This window comes from Macaca fascicularis, chromosome 11 (assembly GCF_037993035.2).
Source record: "Macaca fascicularis isolate 582-1 chromosome 11, T2T-MFA8v1.1".
NCBI lineage: Eukaryota > Metazoa > Chordata > Mammalia > Primates > Cercopithecidae > Macaca > Macaca fascicularis.
In genome coordinates this window covers 102,552,967-102,564,827 of record NC_088385.1, presented here as the reverse complement: position 1 = coordinate 102,564,827, position 11,861 = coordinate 102,552,967, and the positions used below count along the sequence as shown (strand labels likewise).

The 11,861-nt window shown below is 41.4% G+C and overlaps 1 protein-coding gene across 4 annotated transcripts in view; it reads right to left on the bottom strand.

The window, feature by feature from the left end:
- Positions 1–217: 217 nt before the first annotated feature.
- The window catches only part of METAP2 (methionyl aminopeptidase 2), a 41,656-nt gene continuing 30,012 nt past the window's right edge, over positions 218–11,861 (bottom strand). For all 4 annotated transcript variants that reach the window (XM_005571898.3, XM_074007567.1, XM_005571899.3 and 1 more), the window contains 4 exons: positions 11,459–11,555; positions 2,416–2,519; positions 1,514–1,629; positions 218–909 (listed from right to left, as the gene is read on the bottom strand). In XM_005571898.3, coding sequence (XP_005571955.1) covers positions 657–909; positions 1,514–1,629; positions 2,416–2,519; positions 11,459–11,555 — 570 coding nt within the window. In that variant the 3' untranslated portion in view covers positions 218–656. The remainder of the gene's footprint in view (positions 910–1,513; positions 1,630–2,415; positions 2,520–11,458; positions 11,556–11,861) is intronic.

The following is an 11,861-nucleotide window of genomic DNA, read 5'->3' as shown; positions in this document are numbered from 1 at the left end:
CCTATAAAGAATGGTGAAATATTCCTAAAGCTGTGTATTTATGAAGAAAAGGTGTTTGTCCCTCTTTATGCATGTGTAGATCTTGTTTTAGCCACTATGCCACGAAAGTCTCAGTGTAGAGGTCTACATTTCAGATACATGTCTCTGCATTTGCCTACATTAAGTTTAGCTATTTATCCTGTCCAGAATTATAACCACAAACATTGAGATGTAGCTCTCAGATCTGAAAATGTCTTTATTTTTTAGAAAATGGATTCCAGGAAGGTTAAAAAGCAACACCAGAGGGTATAGGTGCAGAACTGGATGTAGTCATTCAAAGCATTCAAGTAAGAATATGGCAATATAAATATCCAAAAAGTATCTCTTAGGTATTCAAAACAAAACGTATAAGTCATTCCGAACTAATTTGAGCTTTATAGCATTGTCCTAGACAGGAAGGGGAAAAACAGTTAGCATTTAAAAGTCCTGAAAGCTTTTTCGTTGGTTAATTACATTAGATGGTTTGCCTTTGATCAAATTCCTTCTTTTTTAAACATGGATAAAAGTATTACATGGGTCCACTGTTAAAACAGACAACATGTTGCAAATTAATTCTGGTATAATGTTTTCCAACAAAGCTTAGAAAATAAAGGTGTTGAGGTGGCTTTGGACTAAGTTTAATAGTCATCTCCTCTGCTGACAACTTCTTTACATGTTGGACGCAACAGGATGGTATGTTCAAATTGCGCTGTATATGATCCTTTAATGTCACATAATGGTGGATATGGATCTACAATGCCCAAGTCACACAGATTCTTCAGAGCCATCAAGTATTTACTTTCTCCCAAGCGATCCAGCCATCTGCGGCAGAAGGCAAGGGTGCCAAAGTTTTCATTGATGACATTTAATAAGTGTTTTGTTCTTGGAAGCCTAAGAGGAGAAAATCCAAAATTAATTATTGGCAAAAGAGTTACGAACTGATTTCCCTCATTAAGAAAAGCCCAGACCTTAGCTGTGTCTTAGCAGTTGAAGTCCAAAAACTTTTATTGTTTACGTGTCTATGTGTGTTATATTCCCCAGTAGAGACCTAACTACAGGGTATTACGGGAATTTCCTTTTGTGTGCAGCAAGCTCAAAGACCTGCATATAAAAGATGTAAATCCAGACTTCAATCATCTTCAAATGTTAAAAAAATTCAATGTAAATTGAAAGACACTGTAAATGGAAGTTTACCAATGGGAAAATATTAAACCAAAAACCTAGAAATGCTAGCAAAATAATCTCTGACATTTATGATTATCAGAAACCAGACTTGAAGACAGCACGTGTGTGTGTGTGTGTGTGTGTGTGTGTGTATGTAATTTTTATCTCAGTTAAAATGTTTAAAAGGCTATTTTTTTTTCTTACTGTTGGGCTACAGAACTCTACATTTAATGAATATACTATTTTGTATGCATGCCACTTTTTAAAAAAATGCTGTTAATTCAGAAGAAATGCTCATTAGCCACATAAATTCCATTGGCTCATCTCTCACCTTATTGGCACATGTCCAACATCAAAATTTTTCATGTAATGTGAACATTCCATATCATCATGAACAACACCTTTTCCTGTACTACCAAAGGTTTCAATTGCATATACTTCTCCTTCCTGAAAAATAAGGGTCAAGGGGAGAGAAAGAAGAAAAATTCAGAACGAATCACAATTACCATCTCGCTCTCTCTTTTTGAGACAGAGTCTCTCTCTGTTGCCAGGCTAGAGTGCAGTGGTGTGATCTTGGCTCACTGCAACCTCCGCTTCCCAGGTTCAAGCGATTCTCCTGCCTCAGCCTCCCGAGTAGGTGGGACTACAGGCACGTGCCACTATGCCTGGCTAATTTTTGTATTTTTAGTAGAGACGACGACGTTTCACTATGTTGGCCAGATTGGTTTCAACCTCCTGACCTCAGGTGATCTGCCTGCGTTGGTCTCTCAAAGTGTTGGGATTAACAGGCCTGAGGCACTGAGCCCAGCCTACAATTACCATCTCTTGAAGTCTCTACCTGATTAAGCAGCAACATGAAGTAGCCCCTGGCAGTCCTTATCTAACCTTGCCTTGCTTTAGCTCCTTTGCACTTTTTGGTCCTTCTGCTTCCCCCTACAAACTTTGTTCACAACTCCACCCCTAGAGCCTACTATAAAGAGACTGACCCCTAGGAATGCTCCATAAATATTCATCAAATGTTGAACAAACAATCCTTTCACAGCCCCAATTTCCACAACTGATTTAGTGCTAACTATACACAATTTGCAAATTCAAATGGCCCAATTCCTGACAGTGTGAATATGGATGATAAGCTAATTTTGGTCAGTATAATTATATATTTAACTATCACGACCTTCTGCTTGGAAGAAAAAAATGTCTTCCATGGAAGTAAAATGTTAGTGACACACATACCTCCATTCTTGTTGCCTCCCCTCCTTTCACAATCGGCACTGTTTTTCCAGCATGTATTCTATATTGCCCAATTGAATGTCCATTTAGATTACGGATTGGTTTCACTGTTATAAAAAATAGGGAAATAAAAGTTATTCAGGATCTCAAGAAGAAAAAACAGATCTTTTACATTTTGGTACAGAGTTCAAGCATTTATTCGAAAACCAGATAGGGCTTTACTAAATAACCTTACATTAAGGTAGTTAAATATAAACTGGAATCTAGTAGAATATAAAAAGTAGTTAGTTGCAGTGTTATTAATACTAGAAGTAGGCCAGGTGCAGTGGCTCATGCCTGTAATCCCAGCACTTTGGGTGGCCGAGGCAAGCGGATCACCTGAGGTCAGGAGTTCGGGACCAGCCTGGCCAACACGGCGAAACCCTGTCTCTACTACAAATACAAAAATTAGCTGGGTGTGGTGGTGGGGGCCCGTAATTCCAGCTACTCAGGAGGCTGAGGCAGGAGAATCACCTGAACCCGGGAAGCGGAGGCTGCAGTGAGCTGAGATCATGCCACTGCACTGCAGCCTGGGCGACAGCGACTCTGTCTCAAAAAAAACAAAAATGCCAGAAGTAAGGGAGGATGGAAGAAAGAATTACAGGATTAAGGGCATAAGGAAGGTCATCTAAGGAGGTACTGTTAACAACAAAGAAAATGCCAAGTACACAACTTATTAGAAGCATAAAAAATACATATTTGTATTGTTATGGACCAAAAGAGAATGTGAAAGATACTGTTAAGATGACAGTATTACAGAACTTTATATCAACATTTCAAACATTCAAAAAGAAAATCTATGTGGCTGAGACACAATAATTAAGAAATAGAAATAAGAAAGAAGAAAGAAAATCTAAACATCCCACTGTCCTGAGAGCAATGAAAGAATAGACAAATTGTGGCATATTCACATGAGGGAATAACATTCAACAATAAAAACAAAAAGCTAGGAATACATTTAACAACTGGAATAAAACTTCTAGCTTTTTTATTCTAGTTGTTTTAAAACAACTGACAAAATAAGCAGGAAAAGGCACAATTACATACATACTGTACAATTCCACATATATATAATAGTTCAAAATTAGGCAATAAAACTAGTTTAGGGATGCATAATTAGGTAGTAAAGACAAAGCAAATGCAAATCCTTTCATACTTACAGTGCTGATAAGCTAAATATATTTTAAAATTCAGACATCATTACTACTTCTCTAAGACCTGGCGAACTGACCCCACAAGCCAAGATGGTGGCTCACTAGAGGCAGGCTGCTGTAATTGGAAAGCAGTGTATTGGTTCTACGGTTTGAATGTGTCCCCCAAAGTTCATGTATTGGGAACTTCATCCCCATTGTGATGGTGTTGGGAGGTGGGACATAATGCGAGAAGTTTGGGCCATGGAGGCACCACTCTCATCAATGAATTCACGCCATTATCTCAGGAGTGGGTTCCTTGTAAAGGATGAGTTTGACCACTTCTTGCTCGCTCTCTCAAGCTTCTTATTGCCCTTCTGCCTAATGCCATGGGATGATGCAGCAAGAAGACCCTCACCAGATGCCAGTCCCTTAATCTTCCCAGCCTCCAACACTGTAAGAAATCAATTTCTGTTCTTTATAAATTACCTAGTCTCAGGTATTCTGCTGTAGCAGCAAAAAAAGGACTATGAAAATGAGACTGAGTGTCTTCTGGAATACTGGCAATATTCAATTTCTTGAGGAGTGAGGTTACGTAGCTTCTGCAATTGAGAAGTTGAGTATTTACGCTTTGTGCATTTTGTGTTAATATTTCAAATTTTATAAAAGGGCTAAAAACAGCCAGGTGCAGTGGCTCACGCCTGTAATCCCAACACTTTGGGAGGCCAAGGCAGGACGATCACTTGAGGTCAGGAGTTCAAGACCAGTCTGGCCAACATAGTGAAACCCCATCTCTACTACAAATATAAAACTTAGCTGGGCATGGTGACACACACCTCTAGTCCCAGCTATTTGGGAGGCTGAGGCAGGAGAGTCACCTGAACCCGGGAAGCAGAGGCTGCAGTGAAATGAGATCGCCCCACTGTACTCCAGTCTGGGCAACAGTCTCAAAAAAAGAAAAAAGGTGGGGGGGCCTTAAAAAATGTAGATCTATAGCACTAGAATCCTCAGTATGAGCTACCTTTCTTCTAGAGCAGAATTAAGTAGTCTGAAGCCATAAACAAGTATGCTACAAACTCAGTGGGGTAGCAAGAAAAATCAATTCGCTCTTCACAACAACCTTCTTATATAAATATGTCAAAGTTGTCAGACTCAAACAGAGCTAGGGAAAGCCATGAAGAGACAGTTCTCATGCTTATACGCCTGATAATGAAAATGACTGAAAACCATAACCTTGCACAAAGCCCACTGCAACCTCACACCAAAAAATACTTCTGCAAGGACATCTGCCCAACAGCTGCCTGCCCAACCTCCAACTGGCGTCACTCTTCTTATTAATCTTTGGAGCCAAGGATAATTATTTCAAAACAATTATGTCATCCTCATTTTCATCTTTAAAAACCTCTGTCTTCCTTAACTCCCTGAATATGCACAAGTTTACTATGGCATTCCCACTGCAATGCTCTATTCCCAAACATCATTTTCTTTTAGGGAGCCTGTGTTTGTTATTCACGTTGACAAGTAACAAGCTTATTTTAAAATTCAAACTTTGCAAACTGACCCTTACAAGCCAATCAATTTTTTTTAAGAAAATTTTATTTTATTTTATTTTATTTTATGACGGAGTCTCGCTCTGTCACCCAGGCTGGAGTGCAATGGCCGGATCTCAGCTCACTGCAAGCTCCGCCTCCCGGGTTCACGCCATTCTCCTGCCTCAGCCTCCCGAGTAGCTGGGACTACAGGCGCCCACCACTGCGCCCGGCTAGTTTTTTATATTTTTTAGTAGAGACAGGGTTTCACCATGTTAGCCAGGATAGTCTCAATCTCCTGACCTCGTGATCCGCCTCATGATCCGTCTCGGCCTCCCAAAGTGCTGGGATTATAGGCTTGAGCCACCGCGCCCGGCGCCAATAAAATTTTTTAATAAAGTTTCTTAGCCATACCAACCTAATATGTTAGTTGCACAGAAGAATGAGGGTACAGGGGAATTCATTTACTTATGCAGGTTGTAACAGCACAGGCTAACTCTGGGAACACTAATTTGTTCACAATCACTTTTTAATTCTATCACTTCCTGATCAGAGATTACGGTACTCCTTTGATGGCCCAGTTGTGCTATGTGGTTTTTTTAATTTGTTCCGGGAAGTTCAAGCTGGAGTCCATTTCTTCATCTCCTCAGTATCAGGATTTTTCCACATCCTCTCTACTTAAACTATTAAAAATGGATTGTTGCCTTAAACTAAGAACCCTGATCAGTACAATAACAGGGATCAAAAGAGGGGTACTGAAATAATGAAACCTAAAATGCTGCACTAGCTTAGTGGAAGAGGTAAAAGGGTAGATATTAAAAATCCCAATGTTGCAGGCTGGAATTATTATGCAGTGACTAAACATTAAGTCAAACTGTCACCATACCTTGAAAGGCAGACCACATACCAAACAAGTTGTAGAATTAGGAGAAAATGAAAGGAAAAAGAGAGGACACTGGTATATGTTGGCTGGTGTTGGAATTTACAAAAGTTTCAGCGAATTCTCAAAAAAGAGAAAAAATTCTAGAGGTAGTCACCCAAGCAGACTGCTACAGTTTGTATTCCAAGTTGACCTAAGAGTCACGAATTTGGAAATAATAGATTCTGTTCATTTGTAGCAGTGAACCTAGAAATCAGAAGGCCCATGTTCTAGTCCCATAAATTCCTCATTTAACTCGGCATTTACGCTGTTAATCTCAGCTTCCTTTGGGATAAGAATCTTGCTTCTGGGGAGCTCATAAAGTGTTAATAGAAGCAGCAAATCCTAAAACTGGTTCTAAGCTATTTAAAGAACTGGACAAAACATTTCCCAAAGAAAAGCACACTGGAAATGAGATATTCTAAATTCTAGCCTTTAAAAATCTTTTGCTCTCCTTATGGCTTTGGCTAGGATACCAAGAAAAGTATGTTTACCCTTACTAAGGAACATAGTAAATTTAAACCATGTCTTAATGTAAAAATAAATTGTAAAAATTTCACATAACAGTAAGTAAAGGCCAAAAGTAGAATATGTGAATCGGCTGGGTGCAGGGCTTCATGCCTGTAGTCCCAGACTTTGGGAGGCCAAGGGAGGCAGATCACCTAAGGTTGGGAGTTCAAGACCAGCCTGACCAACATGGAGAAACACCGTATCTACTAAAAATACAAAACAAAACAAAAAAAATAGCTGGGCGTGGTGGTGCATGCCTGTAATTCTAGCTACTCGGGAGGCTGAGGCAGGAGAATTGCTTGAACCCGGGAGGCGGAGGTTGCAGTGAGCTGCGATCATTCGCCATTGCACTCCAGCCTGGGCAACAAGAGGAAAACTCCCTCTCAAAAAAAAAAAAAAAAAAAAAAAAAACCACTCCCTCTCCAAAAAACAAACAAAAAAAAAAAGTATGAGAATCATGGAAGGATATCTAATGCTATGATTTTTATTCTCCTCCAATGTGCTTTCACACTGAGAGGAGCCAGTAGGGAAAGGCTGAGTATGTACAGAAAAGGAGTCATAAGGTGGTATCTCAAAGGAGGTGGGAGGATTAACAATGAAAAGAAGATCCTTAAAGCAGTGTTTGAGCTAACAATTTTTAAAAATTTTAAAAAAGAAAATATTGTATAGAAAAAAGAATATTTCTTCCTTAAAGAACAGAGATAAAAACATAAGAATAGGGAGAAGGTGGGCAAATCCTGGCATTTACCAATTCCGGCATTTGGCCACATTCTTTATGCAACGTTAGAGTGTTAGGCTTGTTTGGCTTTTTTTCTCATCAGGTAAGTAATTTCCTGAGATGCGAAGAGCAATTTGGAAGAGCCTGAATAAGCACTGTATTTGTGGCACTCATCCCAGAACTGGGGTGAGAAGGGGACAGAATGACAAATATCTGTTGCATACTTAATAAATTCCAGGCACTATCACATAATTTACATTCTCAAAATAAACTAGATACCATTAACACTATTATAGTCAAGAAACTTGGGCATTCAGGTTATAGATTTATCTAAGACTCCAACTAAAAACTGCCTGAACCCCAAAGTGTGTTTTCTTCATTAACCCACACCTCCTACCTAAGTGTGAGTAACATCAAGAGTATTCTGGGCCGGGCACGGTAGCTCACACCCGTAATCCCAACACTTTAGGAGGCCAACGTGGGCAGATCACGTGAGGTCAGAAGGTCGAGACCAGCCTGGCCAACATGATGAAGCCCTTTCTCCACTAAAAAAAAAAAAATCCAGAAATTAGCCAGCATGGTGACACACGCCTGTAATCCCAACTACTCGGGAGGCTGAGCTTATAGTGATCCAAGACTGCACCACTGCTCTCCAGCCTGGGTGACAGAATGAGTAAGACACTATCTAAATAAATAAATAAATAAATAAGTAAGTAAGTAAGTAAGTAAGTAAATATTCTGTTTTGCACTTGTGTTCACAGCATTAGAGATCTTAAAGAGAATATCTGAAAATCAAATATAAGGAAGTTAAAGATATAGATGAAAGAAGAATTAAAGCTGCTGACACAGGGTCTAGGCAGGAGGAAGAGAAATGAAACCATGAGGCCGGGGCGCGGTGGCTCAAGCCTGTAATCCCAGCACTTTGGGAGGCTGAGACGGGCGGATCACGAGGTCATGAGATCGAGACCATCCTGGCTAACACGGTGAAACCCCGTCTCTACTAAAAAATACAAAAAACGTGGCCGGGCGCGGTGGCTCAAGCCTGTAATCCCAGCACTTTGGGAGGCCGAGACGGGCAGATCACGAGGTCAGGAGATCGAGACCATCCTGGCTAACATGGTGAAACCCCGTCTCTACTAAAAAATACAAAAAACTAGCCGGGCGAGGTGGCGGGCGCCTGTAATCCCAGCTACTCGGGAGGCTGAGGCAGGAGAATGGCATAAACCCGGGAGGCGGAGCTTGCAGTGAGCTGAGATCCGGCCACTGCACTCCAGCCTGGGCGACAGAGCGAGACTCCGTTTCAAAAAAAAAAAAAAAAAAAATACAAAAAACTAGCCGGCCGAGGTGGCGGGCGCCTGTAGTCCCAGCTACTCGGGAGGCTGAGGCAGGAGAATGGCGGGAACCCGGGAGGCGGAGCTTGCAGTGAGCCGAGATCTGGTCACTGCACTCCAGCCTGGGCGACAAAGCAAGACTCCGTCTCAAAAAAAAAAAAAAAAAAAAAAGGAAACCATGAAGAACAATGAAACGGAAAAATATCTTGATATCAAAAAACATATATAGGCTGGGCACAGTGACTCATGCCTGTAATCCCAGCACTGTGGGAAGCTGAGGTGGGCAGATCATGAGGTCAAGAGATCGAGACCATCCTGGCCAATACAGTGAAACCCCATCTCTACTAAAAATACAAAAATAAATTAGCTGGGTGTAGTGGTGCATGCCTGTAATCCCAGCTACCTGAGAGGCTGAGGCATAAGAATTGCTTGAACCTAGGAAGTGGAGGTTACAGTGAGCTGAGATCACACCACTGCACTCTAAACTGGGTGACAGAGTGAGATTCCGTCTCAAAAAAAAAAAAAAATATATATATATATATAAAACGAAAAGAAATAAAGAAATAGAAGAAATAAATAAAAAAGTAAGGAAATGAAAGAGCTAGAAAAAAAAAAACTAGCTATTGTTTAAGACTCTAAGACTGGGCTGGGAGCAGTGGTTTATGCCTGTAATCCTGGCATTTTGGGAGGTCAAGGCAGGCGGATCATTACTTGAACCTGGAGTTCAAGTCAAGACCAGCCTGGGCAACATGGTGAAACTCATCTCTATTTTTAAAAAAATACAAAAATTAGCCAGGTGTGATAGCGTACATCTGTAGTCCCAGCTACTCAGGAAGCTCAGAGGTGGAGTGCTTGAGCAAGGGGATTGAGCTGCAACCGTGCCACTGCACTCCGGTCTGGACAACAGAGGAAGACTCTTTTTTAAATTTTTTTCCCAGATGAAGTCTCACTCTGTCACCCAGACTGGAGTGCAACGGTGCAATCTCGACTCATTGCAACCTCCGCCTCCTGGGTTCAAGCAATTCTCCTGCCTCAGCCTCCCAAGTAGCTGAGATTACAGGTGTGTGCCATTACGCCTTTTTTTTTTTTTTTTTTTAGTAGAGACAGGGTTTTACCATGTTGGCCAGGCTGGTCTCAAACTCCTGACCTAAGGTGACCCACCCACCTTGGCCTCCCAAAGTGCTGGGATTACAGGCATGAACCACCAGGTCTGGCAGACTCTCTCAAGAAGGGCTGGGCACGGTGGCTCATGCCTGTAATCCCAACACTTCAGGAGGCCAAGGCGGGTGGATCACCTGAGGTCTAGAGTTTGAGACCAGCCTAGCCAACATGACGAAACCCCGTCTCTACTAAAAATACAAAAAGCAGCTGACTGTGGTGGCACACATCTGTAATCCCAGCTACTCAGGAGGCTAAGGCAGGAGAATGGATTGAATGGCTTGAACCTGGGAGGCAGAGGTTGCAGTGAGCCAAGATCACGCCACTGCCCTCCAGCCTGGGTGACAGAGCAAGACTCCACCTCAAAAAAAAAAAAAAAAAAATTAGCCAGGCATGGTGGCAGGCGCCTGTAATCTCAGCTAATGGGGAGGCTGAGGCAGAATCGCTTGAACCCAGGAGGCAAAGGTTGCAGTGAGCCGAGGTTGCACCATTGCACCCCAGCCTGAGCAACAGAGCAAGATTCTGTCTCAAAAAAAAAAAAAAAAAAAAAAAAAAAGTATAAGTCTGGTAATAAATTTCAGTATTTAGACATAAAAGAGGACTGTTACGTTGGTGGTAACTGTCTATATAGAAGGCACGGTCAGGTTCCAGAGGAAGAATCACTTCTGCTCTTGGTAGAAACACATAATAGGCAATAGGAAATGCAAAGAATGCTGAACGGTGTGAATTTACTGAGTAAGGGGCAAGAAAACAACACGAGAGTCTCCACTCAGAGTCTACAAAGAGAGACAGAATTCTGTTAAAGGAAATATAGAAAATATTCTATAAAGAAGTTATTAGAACAGGGTCACAGAGAAAAATGACCACAGATGAGAGAGGAGGATGGTGGCTGGGGGATGATCAGACAGACCTGGGAGCTGGAGGAGGACTGGACTGACAGAGATTAACGTACAGCACCAGAAAGCACAGGGGACTCTGGGAGTATATACCTGAGGTAGTCACTGGTAAAGACTAGAAAGCAAAGGGACTTGGGAATTAAAGTGATACACAAGGAACTGGCCTCCAAATTCTGAATGTGATTCCAAAAAACCACAGGCTAGGAGCAGTGGCTCACACCTGTTATCCCTGCACTTCGGGAGGCTGAGGCGGGAGGATTGCTTGAGCTCAGCAGTTCAAAATCAGACTGAGCAACACAATTAGACTTCGTCTCTACAAAAAAATTAAAAATCAGCCAGGCACGGTGGCCCTACCCGGGAGGGCTAAAGTGAGAGGATCGCTGAAGCCTGGGAGGTTGAAACTACAGTGAGCCTTGGTTGTACCACTGCGCTATAGCCTGGATGACAGAGCAAGACCCTGTCTTTAAAAAACAAACAAAACAAAAAAAAACAACAAAAAAATCACAATGAGTCATCCTCAATGGCAAGAGACCTGGCTTCGCTCAGCCTTGATTTGACTAGTCACAGAAAACTGGCTGCGCTTTTTGGTTGCCCCAGGATATTTCCTTAGGTGTTTTCTTATCAGCTAACAGTGTGGCTTGGCAATAGTTTCCAGTTAGTTACAACAGTACTCCTACCATGCTCTAAGCAGGTCATTTCCCCTGTCTTCTTTCCTTGAATTCCCAAGACAGAAACATGAAGCAGCTGACTCAAAGAAAGCACTCGACAATAGTTTGTAAAATCAATTTCAAAATAAGATATATTAAAAGAATATACCTTGATATGTCTTCCCATCTATTTCAACTTCATAGGACTCCATAACTTCTTGGATGGCCTCACCAACATCACACAGACGAACATCAATTCCAGCACACTAAAAAAAGAGTAACGTATGCTTTATTATTCAAAGTGCAAAATTTTCATAGCAACTTAATTTTGTAACATTTAAAAATAAGAGACAATCAAAAACTGCTTTGTACATAGTAATTTCCTGTTTAAAATACTTTGCAGAGGATTATGGGAGGACAGTGAAGTATTAAGCACCAGGAGTCTGCTTCCCTAAATAGGTAACAACTACACTGACAAAATCTGTCTAATGTAACTACTTGGGAACTTTGGAGTCTACTGAAGCCTTGCAACTTCCAGGGGAATAATGGGATGGTCAAGTATGGTTAACTTC